Source organism: Thamnophis sirtalis, unplaced genomic scaffold (genome assembly GCF_051295495.1).
Source record: "Thamnophis sirtalis isolate CommonGarterSnake01/CBP01778 unplaced genomic scaffold, rThaSir2_p1.2 scaffold_4, whole genome shotgun sequence".
NCBI lineage: Eukaryota > Metazoa > Chordata > Lepidosauria > Squamata > Natricidae > Thamnophis > Thamnophis sirtalis.
The window spans coordinates 139,632,657-139,651,080 of record NW_028261384.1 but is presented as its reverse complement, the minus strand read 5'-3'; the positions used below and the strand labels follow the sequence as shown (position 1 = coordinate 139,651,080).

At 45.1% G+C, this 18,424-nt stretch overlaps 1 protein-coding gene across 1 annotated transcript; it reads left to right on the top strand.

The window, feature by feature from the left end:
• The first annotated feature begins 1,180 nt into the window (after positions 1 to 1,180).
• NEDD8 (NEDD8 ubiquitin like modifier) lies at positions 1,181 to 17,034 on the top strand. The gene is made up of 4 exons (XM_087714257.1): positions 1,181 to 1,319; positions 10,643 to 10,690; positions 14,089 to 14,171; positions 16,577 to 17,034. The coding sequence occupies exons 1-4, from the start codon at positions 1,302 to 1,304 to the stop codon at positions 16,662 to 16,664; spliced, it is 237 nt and encodes a 78-aa protein (XP_087570383.1). The 5' UTR covers positions 1,181 to 1,301; the 3' UTR covers positions 16,665 to 17,034.
• Positions 17,035 to 18,424: the final 1,390 nt, after the last annotated feature.

Genomic DNA, 18,424 nt, shown 5'->3' with positions numbered 1-18,424 from the left:
GTCATCCTCATCTCCCGTCTTTCGAAACCGCCGTTAATTCAACGCACACACAGTCTTAGGGATCTTAGGGAAGCCTTGGCTGGCTTTGCATTTCACCTCCCTGGTGGAGGGGGGGGGACTACAACTCCCATGCACCCCAGCCAGCATGGCCCATGGAAATTGTAGTCCCGCCTAGCCCACCTGGAGGGCATGAAGTTGGAGGGATGCCAGGTTAGCCTAAAAGGCAGCGTGCATCAACTTTGGACATTGGCTGGACTTCAACTCCCAGAATCCCCCAGCCAGCCATGTTGGCTGGTTGGGGAATTCTGGGAGTTGAAGTCCACCCATTTTTTTTCAAGCTGCAAAATTGGGAAAGCCTGGCTTTTAGCGATGCCAACCTTGCACCCCAACCCAGAATCTCCATTTTTGCTATCTCAAAACTGGCATCACATCCCAAATGACCATTTTTTTTAGGGTGCGGAGTATATAGGGGAATGCACACACCCCGCTTCCGGTTTCTCCGGTTTTCGCTTTCCGCCCGCTTCCGGTCTTTTGGCGCTCCCCTACAGGAGTAAAAAGCCGACCGCGGAGCCTCTCCCGGTTTCCAAGGTCTCCGCTCTAAGCCCCTCGGAGCTGGCTGCCGTTGGCTTTCAACGGAGGAGCAATGCCTTATGGGAAACGTAGTTCTCACTCTAAGCGCCTGCAAAGCGCAGAAGGGCTGTTAGAACTACATCTCCCTTAAGGGAGCGCGCTCAAGCGGGAGGACCTCAAGCGCAGAGGGAAACGCTAATCAGGGAAGAAAAACTACAACTCCCAGCGGTCAAAGCGTCACAACTTTGTCTCCGAGCGGCCATGTTTTTTTTTTTTTAAAGTGTTTTAACTCAGCGGTAGAACAAGGGTTTAAATAATGATAGAATTATTAATTCTAATTTCTAATAATTAATTATTATTAGAAATAGAATGATAACTCCTTCCTTCACGTTATCGGCGCTCTTTCTTTTAAGCAGCCTATCAAAAAAGGAAAAGCTGTGACGGAATCGCGGGGCGTGCTGGGAAACGGAGTCCACCCTCCGTTTAATCCCAGCGACGCCAGTGGGAGAAAAGACAGCGTCTCCCATAATGCAGCGCGACAAGCGGCGGAAGGATATCTTTAGAAGCATTCCCTCCCGGATTTTTTTTTGAATTTAGGGACAAGGGACGGAAGTGACGTCACAAAGCGACCGGGAAACAACCGAGGCGCCTCGAAGAGAAGCCAGTTCCGCTTCCGAGGTCGGAGGTTGGGCGGCGCTGAGAGGCAACCGGGGCGGCCGAGCGAGAGAAAGATGCTGATCAAAGTGAAGGTGAGGCGGGAAGCTCCGGCGGAGGGGAGCCGCGAAGGGGCCTTTCTTTCCACGTGCGCTGAGGCACCGGGGCGGCATCGTTTTGGGAGCGCCGGCCGCGGTGCATTCTGGGAGTTGCCTCTGAGGCGCCGGCAGGCAGGAGCCCAACAGGTAGAGCTCCATGCCGTGAAGGGCGGCCTTCCTTCCTTAGGGGCCGCCCTGGTTGCTGGAGCCCTCGTGCAAAAGCCGGAGGTTGTGTGAGGGGACGCAACCCCCCCAAAGGTTGTGTCACAGGCACCACAATCGCCACAACCAGTTGTTCAGTTGTGGTCGTAAGTCGAGGAGTAGCTATTTTTTTGCCAGCAGCAGCTCATCCAAAGAACGGATCATCTCCTTTTTATAAATATCATAATATTTATATTAAAATAATTATGTTATATAGTAATATGATATAAATATGTTATAAATATTTATTTTATTCATTAAACATGAAACTCAGTCAACTGAACATTCAAAAATGTGTCACAAATACCATTGACTGGTGCTAAAGGTTGAGATGGGTTGCTGCCAAGGTCCTAGGTATCAACATAATAATAATAAAAATAATAAAAATAAAAGATAAAGTGGACAGTGAACAAACTTGGTTATGGTTAACAACAGGTACATTAAAGAAAGAAACAGAGTCACTAATCCTGGCTGCGCAAGAACAAGCTATCCGCACAAATGCCATTAAGGCCAAAATCAAAAAATCCTCTGATGATGCCAAATGCAGACTTTGCAAAGAAGCTGATGAAACTGTTCATCACATACTCAGCTGCTGTAAAAAAATCGCGCAGACTGATTATAAATTGCGGCACAATTCAGTAGCACAAATGATCCATTGGAATTTGTGCAAAAATTTTAATATTAAAACAGCAACAAACTGGTGGGAACATCAGCCTGAAAAAGTCATCGAAAATCAGATGGTCAAGATCTTGTGGGATTTCCGTATACAAACCGACAAAATACTGGCGCATAATACACCAGACATCACACTGGTTGAGAAAAATAAGGTCACAATCATAGACATCGCAATACCAGGTGATAGCAGGGTCGCCGAGAAGGAACATGAAAAAATCGCAAGATACCAGGACTTAAAAATCGAAATTCAACGACTATGGCACAAACCAGCAGTGATAATTCCAGTGGTAATTGGCACACTGGGTGCTATACCAAAAGCACTGGAATTACATTTAAACCAGTTAAAAATTGACAAAATCACCATCAGTCAAATGCAAAAAGCCGCACTGCTTGGATCTGCACGCATATTACGAAAATACGTTACGACGTCCTAGGCCCCTGGGTGGGGCCCGACTAGTAACCAATGCCAAATCCGGCGAAACAACTGGCCGTTGTGATACAATTGTATAATAATAATAATAATAATAATAACAGTAATAACAGTAATAATAATAATAAATATATGGATGATTTGAAACTCTATGGAAAGTCAGAAATAGAAATCCAATCATTGCCAAACACAGTCCGAGTATTCAGCACCGATATTTCAATGCAGTTTGGCATGGAAAAATGCGCCAATGTATCCATAAAAAGGGGCAAAATCACTGCCTGTGAGGGAATTGAAATGCCCAATGCCCAACTAATTAAATGCAACGAAAATGAAGCCTACAAATACTTAGGCATTCTGCAGTTGGATAACATCAAGCATGGAGAAGTAAAAACTATTGTCAGGCGAGAGTACACCAACAGAGTTAGGAAAATTTTGAAATCTAAATTGAACAGTGGAAATACAATCAAGGCCATAAATACCTGGGCAATACCAGTTATAAGATACACAGCTGGTATAGTTAACTGGACACAAGCTGATTTGGACATTTTGGACCGAAGAACCAGCAAACTAATGACAATGCACTACAGTTTACATCCATGTGGTGATACTGATAGACTATACCTGCCCCGAAAATCAGGTGGCAGAGGATTATTACAAGTGAAGCAAATAGTTGAAGAAGAAAAACATGCACTGGTTGATTATTTAAAAGAAAGTCAAGAAGATCTATTAATCGAAGTAAAGAACAAAAATCTACTGAAGGCCCAACAGACGAAACAAGAATACAGAAAAGATGTGATAAAATCAAGAATGGAGAGTTGGCAGAACAAAGCATTGCATGGCCAATTTCTGGAAAAAATAAAAGATAAAGTGTACAGTGAAAAAACTTGGTTATGGTTAACAACAGGTATATTAAAGAAAGAAACAGAGTCACTAATCCTGGCTGCGCAAGAACAAGCTATCTGCACAAATGCCATTAAGGCCAAAATTGAAAAATCCTCTGATGATGCCAAATGCAGACTCTGCAAAGAAGTTGATGAAACTGTTGATCACATACTCAGCTGCTGTAAAAAAATCACGCAGACTGATTATAAATTGCGGCACAATTCAGTAGCACAAATGATCCACTGGAATTTGTGCAAAAATTATAATATTAAAACAACAACAAATTGGTGGGAACATCAGCCTGAAAAAGTCACTGAAAATCAGATGGTTAAGATCTTATGGGATTTTCGTATACAAACGGACAAAATACTGTCGCATAACACACCAGACATCACACTGGTTGAGAAAAATAAGGTTACAATCATAGACATCGCAATACCAGGTGATAGCAGGGTCGACGAGAAGGAATATGAAAAAAATCACAAAATACCAGGACTTAAAAATCGAAATTCAATGATTATGGCACAAACCAGCAGTGGTAATTCCAGTGGTAATCGGCACACTGGGTGCTATTCCAAAAGCACTGGAATTACATTTAAAACAGTTAAAAATTGACAAAATCACCATCAGTCAAATGCAAAAAGCCGCACTGCTTGGATCTGCACGCATATTACGAAAATAGGTTACGAAGTCCTAGGCCCCTGGATGGGGCCTGACTAGTAATCAATGCCAAATCCGGCGAAACAATATTATTATTTACTTTATTCATTCAATATAAAACTCAGTCAACTGAACATTCAAAAATGCGTCACAAATACCATTGGCTGGTGCTAAAGATTGAGTTGGGTTGCTGCCAGAGTCCTAGGTATCAACCTATTATTACTAATAATAATATTCTCATTAATATTATTATTCACTTTATTTGTTAAACATAAAACTCAGGTCAACTGAACATTCAAAGATGCATCACAAATACCATTGACGTGCTAATGGTTGATACTGGTTGCTGCCAGCATCCTTATCAACCACGTACCTTCTTAAAATATACGATGTTTTTTGCAGTTCCGCTGGTGTTATTGCAGGAAGCTTGACGTATCTTATAAACTTCTTGGACATAGTACCAAGTGCCCTGATGAGAATCACTGTCACATGTTTCATCCATAATCGCGTTGTTTTGATGGCTGGGTTGCAATATTTTGTGATTTTTTTCCCCCAGTTCTTTTTCTTCGACACTGGAAATTATTATTTTTATTTTATTTTCCAACTGGCATTGGTAGGGGGGTGTCCCATTTTGGAGGTGACTTAAGTAATTTAAGTGCAAGACCTCACCTCTATACCATGTACACATTAGCTTTTTCTCTGCTTGAATATTAATTTTAATGTTTTTTTGAGGTCTGCTGTTTTAATGTTTTAATCCCATCATTGTTTTATTCTGTTATTTATGGTACTGTGAGTCACTTGCTAGAGATGGGCAGCATAGAGCTTTTATAATGTCATGACAAAGAAAGGCCCAAAAAATGCACAGAGCAGGAGAGAAGAAAAGATAACAAAATATAAAGACCTGCCAATAGAAATAGAACGACTATGGAAGGTAGGTGTCAGAACCTCTCCATTAGATAATTAGGAAAGAAGACCACGAGACTCCATGTGTAGAAATCAAGTGTACTTTTACTAATTATAAATGATTAAAGGCATAGCGAAGCGAAGTCTGATTATTTAGGCGCGAAAGCGATTGATATATAGAATAGCCCATTCCCCACCCCTTGGCATCACAGTTACAGTCCAATCATAATTCTCTCAAGTGTCAGGTGTGAGATAACTTCAAAAGGCATCACGAAGATGGAATGTCGGTGCCGTTAGTCCTGGCGGGAAACTCCCACGCATGCGTAGTCCGACAGGCAGTTGAACTCCAGAACCTTCCTCCAGCACAATGAGTAACCCCTCCCAAATACCATGCCCTCCCTCCCCGTTTCATGGCAGCCGAAGCAATAGCAGTAGCAATAGCAATAGCAGTAGACTTATATACCGCTTCATAGGCCTTTCAGGTCTCTCTAAGCGGTTTACAGAGAGTCAGCATATTGCCCCCAACAATCTGGGTCCTCATTTTACCCACCTCGGAAGGATGGAAGGCTGAGTCAACCCTGAGCCGGTGAGATTTGAACCGCTGACCTGCTGATCTAGCAGTAGCCTGCAGTGCTGCATTTAAACACTGCGCCACCTTGGCTCTTCAAGCAACAGCAAAGCAGAGGCTGACAGTAGGACTAATAGTGGTAGGCAACCTGGGTGCAACCCCAAAAACATCTGGAGCACCTCTTAAATTCCATCGGCATTGACAAAAATCCCCATCGGTCAATTGTAAAAATAACTTAGATGAGGGAATAGAAGGGGAATTTAACAAATTTGCAGATGATACTAAACTGGCAGCAATAGCCAACACCCTAGATGATAGTCTCAAGATCCAGAGGGATCTTGACAGATTCGAACCCTGGGCCCTCATCTCTAACAAAATGAAATCCAATGTAGAGAAAAGTCAAGTCTTACACTTAGGCAAGAAAAACCAAAAGGATATATATAAACTGGGTGAAACCAGGCTTAATAGTGGTCTCTCTGAGAGGAATCTTGGAGTCTTAGTGGACAACCTGCTAAATATGAGCCAGCAATGCTTTTGCCCCCCTCCTCGAATGGTATGGCTGTTGTGTGCTTTTAAATTGTGTATTGTTATGTTCGTCTTTTTTATCCCCTGTCTGTACCCCCTTCCCTGACTTGAATTGTGAGCCGCCCTGAGTCCCCTTCGGGGAAAAGGGCAGCATATAAATGTAATAAATCCAATCCAATGTGTGGCAGCAGCCAAAAAAAGCCAATGCAATCCTAAATTGCATCAACAGAGGGATATAATCAAGTTCAAAGGAGGTACTAATACCACGCTATAAAGCCTTAGTAAGACCACACCTAGAGTACTGCATCCACTTTGGTCACCACACTATAAAAAGGATGTTGAGATTCTAGAAAGAGTGCAGAGAAGAGCAGCCAGGATGATGAGGGGACTGGAGGCTAAAACGTAACGATGGACGGTTGCAGGAACTGAGCCTGGCTAGTCTAGTGAAGCGAAGGACCAGGGAAGACATAGAAGTCTTCCAATATTTGAGGGGGGATGCCTTCAGAGAGGAGGGAGTCGACCTGTTTTTCAAAGGACCCGAAGGCCAGAGAAGGAAGAATGGATGGAAACTGACCAAGGAGAGATTCAACCTGGAAATAAGGAGGAAACTTCTGACCGTGAGAACCATCCACCCATGGAACAGAAGTTGCCTTCGGAAGTTGTGGGAGCTTCATCCCTGGAGGCTTTCAAGAAGAGACTGGACTGCCATCTTGGCAGAAATGGTGTAGGGTCTCCTGCTTGGGCGGAGGGTTAAACTAGATGACCTCCAAGGTCTCTTCCAAGTCTGTTCATCTGTTGGAAAGGACTCGAGAGGTGGACAAAAAATGCCAAATCCAGTCTGAACATCTGGCTGACTGTGGACCAATCCCAGCCATAATCATGATCTCGCATTCTCCACGTATACGTATATAAACTGCTTTGTTTATCAACTTTATTTGCTATTTATCACACGGGTCAGGTGGCTCTGAGAGGCTTGATTCCCGGTTTATTCCCTAAAATGGATTGTTCGACTCCGGCCAACTAAATTTTCATCCCTCTTGCGAGGAGACGACACTCTTACCATTTAGAAGACAGAGGATTCTCACCGTTTCTAACTTTTCATCATACTTTTGATTTTCTCCCAGGCTCCAACAAAGGAGAATGAAATCCCCCTCACTTCATTGCTCTTGTCATCTTTTGCCCTTCTGGCTAAATCTTACTGATTTTATTGTAATGGTTGGGAACTGTCCGGAGACATTGAAAGTCAGGGAGCATACAGGTTTAATATTATTGCTAGACAATAACCCAAGGTTGCACGGATATTAATTTATAGGAGGAAAATGTCCGGAACAAACATAATTTCTAATGTTGGATTTTCCCCCTTACTAGAGCGAGCCCTCCTGTGGATTACGGTGAAGCCGTTACCATGGCAACTCCACTGCACTGTAAAGTAGAAGCCATTTTAAGACAGTACAGTAGAAGCCATTTAAAGGCACAACAGGATGTATCTTAACACACCCCAAGGGGTGTTAGGGGAGTCTTACCCCCCACAGTATTTGTTTCCAGAGAATAATTCATCTGGGCACCAAGTTTGATTGAAATTGCTCGAGACACTCCAGAGTTATGCTGGAACATACATATATACATACGGTACTGTTCTGACCCCCTCCTCCGTCCAGTAACAAATGCCGAGACAAGATTAAGTGGAATTAATAGCAAGAAACCAAAAACAAGCATAACAAACAGATAAGGACCTTGGCAGCAACTCAGACAAACCTTGGCAGCAATCCAGCTTGCCAAGCTAGTTACAAAAGTTCTCCAACTTTTAGTCAATGCGTTGACTTCTGAAAAGCGGCGTGTGCACAAGCAGTCCTTTTTATAGTCTGGAGAGGAGCCTAATGACCACCAGCTGAGTGCCATTACCTCCTGTACTTGCGTAACTGTTCCTGACGCCTGTTAGCTCTTTGATGCCGGGCATCCAGGAACAACTCACTACTGGGGTCCGGATCACTCTCCCTTGTCTCCTCCCCACTGGTCCAAGGCTCAGGCGCCTCCTGGTGGCCAACCAGCCTCTCTGCGCCCTGCTCGGAGTCGGAACCCTATCCAGGGTCCTCCAGAGCTGACTCATAGGGCCCCTCGTTGTCGGAGTCTGGTGGCATCTCCAACGGCTCCTGCTGGGCCACAACAGGTACATACATACATACAGCCTTTTTATGTATATAAATAAAATAATAATAATGGTTGGTTGGTTGGTTGGTTGGTTGGTTGGTTGGTTGGTTGGTTGGTTGGTAGCTAGCTACCTTCTCCAAAGCACCAGAAGGCAGGACAGGAAACAGATGGAAACTTATCACGGGGAGAGGCAACCTGGAATTCACATTGAGGACAATTAACCAGTGGAACAGCTTGCCACCAGAAGTTGTGTGCTCCATCACTGGAGGTTTTTTAAGAAGCGACTGGACAGCCATTTGTCAAGAATGGTACAGGATCATCTTCTTGAATGGGGTTGGACTAGAAGACCTCTACGTTCCCTTCCAATGCTGTTGCGCTATTCTGAATACCAATTCACTAAGCAAACCAATCTGAATACCAATTCACTAAGCAAACGTCTTCCTCTCCTCTTTGAAATCCTGTTCAGGCATTTGAATTCAAAGTATTAATAGCCGCAATACGAACTAAATCAACAATGATGAAGGACTGGGAGAGTCTTCAGGCCTAAATCTAATTAATAGCTTGGAGAGATAGTCATTTTGGATGTTAATTAGAAGCCGGCTCTTCTCGGAGGCACAGGTGGTAACTCAAAAGACGTGAGGGTTTCCTCTGTTAGCTATAAATTAGCTAAAAAAAACAAATGGATAGGTTCAGTATATGTGGTACCTCGCTCAATAGTAGTAACTGGGAGAGGGATCTTGGAGTCCTAGTAGACAGTCATTTAAATAGGAGCCAGCCGTGTGCAGCAGCTGCCAAAAAAGCCAACGCAATCCCAGGTTGCATAAACAGAGGGATAGAATCAAGATCACGCAAAGCATTAATACTACTTTATAATGCTTGGAATACGGCATCCAGTTTTGGTCACCACAATGTAAAAAAAGATGTGGAGACTCTAGAAAGAGTGCAGAGAAGAGCAACAAAGAGGATGAGGGGACTGGAGGCTAAAACATAGGAAGAACGGTTGCAGGAACTGGGTATGTCTAGTTTAATGAGAAGAAGGACTAGGGGAGACATGATATCAGCCTTTCAATATCTCAGGGGTTGCCCCAAAGAAGAGGGAGTCAAACTATTTTCCAAGGCACCTGAGGGCAGAACAAGAAGCAATGGGTGGAAACTAATCAAGGAGAGAAGCAACTTAGAACTGAGGAGCGATTTCCTGACAGTGAGAACTATTAGTCAGTGGAACAGAAGTTGCCTCCAGAAGTTGTGAATGCCCCAACATTGGGGGTTTTTAAGAGGATATTGGATAACCATTTGTCTGAAGCGGTGTAGGGTTTCCTGCCTAAGCAGAGGTTGGACTAGAAGATCTCCAAGGTCCCTTCCAATTCTGTTATTCTGGAATGGAAGAGTAGAATAGAATAGAATATTGGAATGGAAGAATAGAATAGAATATTGGAATGGAAGAATAGAATAGAATATTGGAATGGAAGAATAGAATGGAATGGAATATTGGAATGCAATGGAAGAATAGAAAAGAATGGAATAGAATAGAATATTGGAATGGGATGGAAGAATAGAATGGAATAGAATATTGGAATGGAAGAATAGAATAGAATATTGGAATGGGATGGAAGAATAGAAAAGAATAGAATAGAATATTGGAATGGAATAGAATATTGGAATAGAAGAATAGAAAAGAATAGAATAGAATATTGGAATGGGATGGAAGAATAGAATAGAATATTGGAATAGAAGAATAGAATAGAATATTGGAATGGGATGGAAGAATAGAATGGAATAGAATATTGGAATGGAAGAATAGAATGGAATAGAATATTGGAATAGAAGAATAGAAAAGAATAGAATAGAATATTGGAATGGGATGGAAGAATAGAATAGAATATTGGAATAGAAGAATAGAATAGAATATTGGAATGGGATGGAAGAATAGAATATTGGAATGGAAGAATAGAATAAGGAAATGGAGTGAAAGAGATTAGAATAGTATAATAAAATACAATAGAATAGAATAATAGAGTAGAATATAGAAATGGAATGGAATACCGCCAAGGTCCCTTCCAACTCTCTTATTCTATTCTATTCTATTCTATAAAAGCCAGCCAGATTCTGGTGTGCCCCTATCCAAATAGGATCTAAGCCAGAAACTTCGATGAACGAAAGACCTTTTGATTCCTGCATAAACAGGGAGAGGAGCTTCCAGAGATACCAAGCTAGCGGATCATGCCCATCTCTCTTTAGAACTGAACCAGAGTGGGATTCGGCGGAGGGAGTGGACAATGGTGGTTTGATGAACCTTTTTTTTCCCTCCTTCTTCTTCTTTTGTTGCAGACGCTGACGGGGAAAGAGATCGAGATCGATATCGAACCGACGGACAAGGTATCGGCCCTCAAAAGAATGGGGTGGGTTTTGATCTTGCCATCTATCCGTGTTCCCTGTCCTGCTTTGCCTTCAAACGCAGTTCACTCCCCGTCCTCCGAAAGTCTGTATTTGTGGGAAAGGGAGGAGCTTCTATGCAAAATAGGGGGGAAAACTCCCTCCACCATGCCCCCACCACTCCCTTCTTTCTACAATCTTTATAAAGCCTTAGTAAGGCCACACCTGGAATCCTGCGTCCAGTTTTGGTCACCGCCTTACAAGAAAAAAAGATGTTGAGACTTTAGAAAAAGTGCAGAGAAGAGGAACTAAGGTGATTAGGGGGCTTGTTGTTAGTTGGGAGTTGAACCATCGCGACCCCATGGACGACGTTCCTCCAGGCCTTCCTGTCCTCTACCATCCTCTGGAGTCCATTGAAGCTCACGCCAACTGCTTTGATGACTCTATCCAGCCACCTCATTCTCTGTCGTCCCCTTCTTCTTCTGCCCTCCATCGTTCCCAGCATGAGGCTCTTCTCCAGGGAGTCCTTCCTTCTCATTAGGTGGCGAAGTATTTGGGTTTTAGAAGATGATAGATGATAGATAGATAGATAGATAGATAGATAGATAGATAGATAGATAGATAGATAGATAGATAGATAGATAGATAGATAGATAGATAGATACTGTAGATAGATAGATAGATAGATAGATAGATAGATAGATAGATTGATAGATAGATAGATAGATAGATAGATAGATAGATAGATAGATAGATAGATTGATAGATTGATAGATTGATAGATTGATAGATTGATAGATTGATAGATTCAGTGACTCCATCCAGCCACCTCCTTCTCTGTCGTCCCCTTCTTCTTTTGTCCTCAATTGTTCCCAGCATGAGGCTCTTCTCCAGTGAGTCCTTCCTTCTCCTTAGGTGGACAAAGTCTTTGAGTTTCTTCTTCAGGATCTGGCCTTCTAAAGAGCAGTCAGGGTTGATCTCCTCTAGGACTGACCAGTTGGATGGCCTTGCAGTCCAAGGGACTCAATGCAGGAGTCTTCTTCTCCAGCCCCAGAGTTCAAAGGCCTCCATTCTTTGGCTTCCTTCCTTCCTCATTAGGTGGCCATAGTACTTGAGTTTCCTCTTCGGGATCTGGCCTTCTAAAGATCAGTCAGGGTTGATCTCCTCTAGGACTGACCGGTTGGATGGCCTTGCAGTCCAAGGGACTCGCAGGAATCTTCTCCAGCACAGTAGTTCAAAGGCCTCCATTCCTTGGCACTCAGCCTTTCTTAAGATCCAGTTTTCACAGCCAACCATAGCCTTCGCTAGGCCGGTTCCACCACAAAACCGCGAAGCCCTTATCCGCGCCGACATAAGTGCGGAGGGCAAATCCGCGCCATCCGAAGCGCTAAGGAAAAAGGCGACCCTACCGCAATGACATAACCGCGGAGGGCAAATCCGCGCCTTCCGAAGCACTCAGCACCCTAAACCTAACCCTAAACCTAACCCTAAAGCAAACCCCTAAACCTAATCCTAACCCTTACCTTAATTTAAATCGGCTTTCTGCCGCCGCGCTGTTTTAAAGCGCCCTTCTGTCGCCGCGGTGATGACGTCGCGGTGATGACGTCGCGGCTTTAGCAACGCGGTTTTATCACCGCTATTTTTGACGAGCGCGGTTTTGTCGTGCCACGGCTAGGCCCACTTTTGTTGGCAGAGTGATGTCTCTGCTTTTTAGGGAGCTGGATCATTTAATTCAACTGAAGATAATTTAATCTAATCTAAGCAGATCTTACAAATTGTATGCTTCTGAAAAGACTGGGGACCAAAACGTACAATGAACAGTTGCAGGAACTGGGTTTGGCTAATCTAGAGAAAAGGAGGACTGGAGAGGGATATGATAGCAGTCTTCCAGTATTTGAGGGGCTGCCCCAAAGAAGAGGGAGTCAAGCAATTCTCCAAAGCAGGACAAGAAGCAATGGGTGGAAACTAAAGGAGAGAAGCAATCTGGAACTAAGGAGAAACTTCCTAACAGTGAGGACAATTAACCAGTGGAACAGCCTGCCACCAGAAGTTGTGGCTGCCTCCGTCACTAGAGGTTTTTAAGAAGAGACTGGGCAGCCCCTTGCCTGAAATTGTTGAGGGTCTCCTGCTTGAGCAGGGGGTTGGACTAGAAGACCTCCAAGGTCCCTTCCAGCTCTATTGGTTGTTTTCCAGATAACTTCAGGGAAGGGAATTTAGCCAGGATGACCAAAGGATTCTCTTCCATAGAGAGAAGGATTCAGCCACACTCTACATCCTTCAATTCATCTTCCTCTCTTTAGCGTGTATCTGTTGGCCGATTTTCCTTCTCAACCATCTTTTCACCCATCGGTTGCCTTCATCGACTTGCACTCTATCCAGAACTCCTTTTCGATTCCCCCACCAGGCCCTAAGATCTTAATCGTCCCAGGATGGAAGTCCCTGCCTCTTTTCCTCAGTCCTCCAGGTAATTCCTAGAGAAACCCTTGGAGCAGAATTCAACATTACAGCCATGTTTCTCAGTCTTGGAGAACTGGAAGATGGGTGGACTTCAACTCCCAGAATTCCCCAGCCAGCATGGGGAATTCTGGGAGTTGAAGTCCACCCATCTTCAAGTGGTGAAGCTTGAGAAATATACAGTAGGTTACAGAGGTGGTGAAGCTTTGTGATAGATAGATAGATAGATAGATAGATAGATAGATAGATAGATAGATAGATAGATAGATAGAAGTTTATTTATATGCCGCCCTTTTCCCTGGGGGGACTCAGGGCGGCTCACAATCCAAGGGGGAGGGGGAGACAAACTTTTTAACATATAAGACAATACATAATTAAAAAACACAACATTCATACCATTCGGGCGGGTTACAGTCTTAGCCCCAGGCCTGACGGGATAGCCAGATTCTGAGGGCTGTGCGGAAGGTCTGGAGGGTGGCGAGAGTACGAATCTCCACGGGGAGATCGTTCCATAGGGTCGGAGCTACCACCGAGAAGGCTCTCCTCCGCGTAGTTGCCAGTCGGCATTGACCGGCAGATGGAACTCGGAGGAGGCCTAACCGATGAGATCTAATAGGTCGCGTGGAGGTAATTGGCAGTAGGCGGTCTTCTCAAGTGAGTTTCAGAATTGTGTGAATTTGCCTCCCAGGCAGCTAAAAACTTGTTTTTTGTTTTCAAACTTGGCTACTTGAAGATAAGGGGCTGCTTGGCAGGCTAGCTGGGGAATTCTGGGAGTTGAAGTCCATCCATCGTGACGTTGCCAAGGTTGCAAAACGCCGGTTTAAAATCATCCCACGTTGCTTGTTACGGCCCTTCCCTCCTCCCACTGGGTGGAAGTTAAGAACTTTGCTCTACGGGGAAATAGTCCTTACTCTCTTTTTCCCCCCCCTTTCTCTCTTCCCTTTCAGGTGGAAAGGATAAAAGAGCGAGTGGAAGAAAAGGAGGGCATCCCACCTCAACAGCAGCGACTCATCTACAGCGGCAAGCAAATGTGAGTTTTAACCAAGGAGAGTACCGTATTTTTCCGAGTATAAGACGCACCTTTTTCCCTCAAAAAAGAGGCTGAAAATCTGGGTGCGTCTTACACACCGAATACAGCGTCACATCATCAAAAATCCGAACACTTGGCAACTGATTCGTATTTATGACAGCCGCCCCCACCCCCCTTTTGCAACCTTCTCACCAGCAAAGTCAAGTGGGTAGGGGGAAGCCAAGATTCATTTAACAACCGTGTTCTCAACTAAAAGACTGACGTCGTTCACTTAACCACTGTGGCAAGAAAATAGCAATAGCAATAGTAGTTAGACTTATATACCGCTTCATAGGGCTTTCAGCCCTCTCTAAGCGGTTTACAGAGTCAGCATATCGCCCCCAACAGTCTGGGTCCTCATTTCACCCACCTCGGAAGGATGGAAGGCTGAGTCAACCTTGAGCCGGTGAGATTAGAACCGCTGAACTGCAGATAACAGTCAGCTGAAGTGGCCTGCAGTACTGCACCCTAACCACTGCGCCACCTCGGCTCCTTTGGAACCGGAAATGGGGCAAAATTTCACTGAACAACTGTCTCATTTAGCAACATACATATGGGGCTCAGTTGTGGTCAAAGGTCAAGAAGTGTTGTGACCCATCAGTGGACAGCGGAGCTAGTAGCAAATTCGGACAGTGAGGAGGTTGGGGAGGAGCATGGGCCAGTCCTGGAGGCTGGAGAAGGCTCGGATGAGAGCTCTGTGTCGGAGGCAGAGAGGGGGCCAGCGCCGTCCAACAGTTATCAGCTACCTTCGGAGTCGGACATCAGTGAGGCAGAAGAACAGCTGGAGCCTGTTCCCAGTGTGCGCATGCGCAGAGCAGCCAGAAACAAAGAACAGCTAAGAAATCAGGGTGGACAGAGTAAGGACACAGGTGGACGATGAATGGCCCCTCCCAGAGGACATAAAAGAGGAGTGAAAGGGGAGTGGAGTTTGCAGGAAACAATTCGTAAAATCGGTCGTTAGATTCAGGAGTGTGAAGATCTGTCCGTGAATCTCAGAGACTCTCTGCCCAGTCTTTCCTTGCACAGCACCTCATTGGGAAAATATTGACACGGCAGCTTTCCAAGCTAGATAAGGTCTGTGGTCATAAATATTCCTTTGAAAGACTGTTTGCCAGGCCTTGGCTGAATGCGAAGGAGGGGAATTCACATTCATTTAATAAAAGGGGTTTTGTCCGGAATCTATCTCCTGCTTTTTGGGGGAACCCTAGATCAGGACAAAACAACCGAGAAAGACATTCTCCCTCACAGCCAACACCCAGATATGGAGTAAACAAGACCAGATAAACAATTAGGGAAGTCACAACGTTGTCACCAAGGAAGAAACCTCACCCGCGATCACAACTGATCTGGCAACCAGCCATCTTCATTCTCCCAACCCTCATGACATTCCTTAGGTTGGTGACAAAACATCTGGACGAAAACCAAAGCTCCCCACAAACCCCAAAGAACCCCAAAGTTCGACTCTTAATTCTCGAAAGAATCTAATACTCAACGCCGAAGTTATACAGGCGGTCCTCGGCGTACGATCGCAACTGAGCGTGCTTAAGCGAGACGTTGGTTAAAGGGAGTTTTGTTTCCATTTTACGACTTTCCTCGCCACGTTCGTAAAGCGAATCGTTGGCAGTTCTTCAGTTCGTCACATGGCCACTAAGCGAACCCGGTTTCCCCCCGTTGACTTTGCTCGTCGGAAGGGGAATCCCGCAAAATCCTGGGACACTTCAAGCGAGAGGTTGCCAATCAAGGACTTTCTATAAGTGAAATCTTTGTTTCGTACCCTTCTTCCTTTGAGTGGAAAAATCCAAATTATCTTACGTAACGATGCTATCTGCTCATTTTTCTCAAGTTGAGTGTAATCAGTGCGTTAGTGAAATCCGCACACATCCAAATTCTGAATCAAGCATGTTATTAATGAAGTAATTAATGTTAAAATATTGGATTTATCTTGGCAATTTTAAAAAAAGGCTTGTTGGGGAATCGGAGATCCGGGATCCAATAGATCCTTTATTTTTCCTAAGACCACACCTCCTGGGCACCAGATTTCTAATATATCCAAGTCATGATATATGTGTGGTGCAGTGGCCTAGAGTTCTTGCCTCACAATCCGGAGGCTGTGAGTTTGAGCCTAGGTAGAAGCGGATATTTCTCTCTGTGGGCACGGTGAGAATATCACTGCTGAACAAAACTCAGTTCTGGCAACAGGAAAGCAGCCGGCCAGGAAAGACTCTGCTAGCTTCAGTCAGTTGCCCTGACTCCACTCCGCAAGGGATGAGGGGGTTGTTAAAAGAAGATGAATGAGATAGGTGTCTGGGGTAGGCACCCCCATTCCAAAATTGGGGTTCACTCCCTGCTTTTTGTCTCCCCCGCAGGAATGATGAGAAAACGGCCTCCGACTACAAGATCCAGGGCGGCTCGGTCCTTCACTTGGTCCTAGCCCTGCGTGGAGGCCTGCGATGATGGCATCCCCGCCGCACCACCCCACTTTCCCCAAAGCCCCCGGATGTGGGTGAGCCTCACCCCACTCCTCGAGGTGTCGCGGGAGGCCCGTCAGGTGTGAGCGTATCCTGCCGGCCACCGACGCCTCCCCAGATGTCTGTTGTTTTTTTTGCAAGCCGTCATTGGAGAGGTTGGAAGGGGGGAGGGATTGAGTTTTTTTGGGGAACAGGGTGTTCTTTTAAGTTATCGGGGTGCAGCCTCCGTCCCGCTGCATGTGGATAAGGCTCCGTCTGCTGGTTTTCGCCCCCCCCAGGTCCCTAAGTCTTTTTTCCCCATTCATCCCTGTCATTTTGTGGCTAATAAATGTTCAATAAACGTTTCACAACCGTCACTGCGTCTTCTGGGGTCTGGGGGGATTTCCTTGGGGGTGGGGGGCGTGTCTTGATTCTTGTCCACTCCGCCTTTGCTAAGACCTCGACATACGACCATAATCCTCAATTTACAACCGGTCTACTTAGCGGGTTGAAACGAAGACGAAAGGACAATTTTTGCGGGCCGGAAACTGATTTCCGACCAACGTCCGTGGCAGAAAATGGCTTCGCTTAACCTGGTGATTCACTTAACGACCATTGCAAAAAAGAAAATCAATCAAAAATGGCATACGGTCTACTCAATCGGCACAGCTTCGTCATAATTCTAGACTCCGTGATGGTCGTACGTTGAGGACCCCTAACATTTGAGTGAAGAAAAGTTAAAGCTGTTCATATTTTCATCATCGGGTTGATAAAAATTTGGGGACGGCACGCATCGAAGTTTAATTTCTCTTTAAAAAAAGAACAGTTTTGGGATTTATATCCTGCTTTTGCTTTGTACAATTCAAGATCTTTTTATTTGTTTAAAAGGTGGGGGAGGCTGAGCGCCTGGTCAGCCAAGTCACATAAGTGGGTTTCATTCCTAAAGGAGGACTAGAACTCCCCGTCTCCTGGTGATTGGCCCAAAGTCACCCAAGCAGTTTACTTGCCTAACACGGGACTAGAACTCACTATCCCCTGGTGATTGGCCCAAAGTCACCCAGCTGACTTTCTTGTCTAAAACAGGACTAGAACTCACCAACCCCTAGTGATTGACCCAGCTGGTTTTCATGCACTCCTAAACTCCTAATCTGGTGATTGGTCCATAGTCACCCTGCTATCTTTCTTGCCAAAGGTGGGACTAGAACTCGCCATCTCCTGGTGATTAGGCCAAAGTCATCCAACTGGCTTCCATGCCTAAAATGGAACTAGAACTCACTGTCTCCTAGTTGTTCGCCAGTCACCCAGCTGGCTTGCGTGCCTACTAGAACTCAACTTCTCCTGGTGATTGGCAAGAGGCCAGCATATAAACAATGACCCCTCCTCTCTCCTTGCATTGATATCTCCTCCACCTCTTCCCTGCAAACCCCACACCCTTCACCCCTGATGATGTTACCTAGTTGGGTCATGAAACGTTTGCAAGAAAACCGCCAAGCTCAGAGAGCACCAAGGACCCCACAGTCCTCCCCCTCCTCTTCCTCTTCCTCCTACCATTACTCTTCCTCCTCTTCCTTTTACTCCTCTTCCTCTCTCCTTTTTCTCTTCCTGCTCTTCTTCCTCTTCCTTCTCTTCCTCCTCCTCTCCTCCTCTATCTCCTCCCCTTCTCATCTTCCTCCTCCTCTCCTCTTCCTCCTCCTCCTCTCCTCTTCCTCCTTCTCTTCCTCCTCCTCTTCTTCCTCCTCCCTCTCCTTTTCCTCTTCCTCCTCTTCT

Bases quoted from the DNA above. Each gene is read 5' to 3' on its own strand.
- NEDD8 (XM_087714257.1), top strand. The intron at 10,691-14,088 runs GTATCGGCCCTC...CTTCCCTTTCAG, and splicing joins ATATCGAACCGACGGACAAG to GTGGAAAGGATAAAAGAGCG. The intron at 14,172-16,576 runs GTGAGTTTTAAC...TCTCCCCCGCAG, and splicing joins ATCTACAGCGGCAAGCAAAT to GAATGATGAGAAAACGGCCT.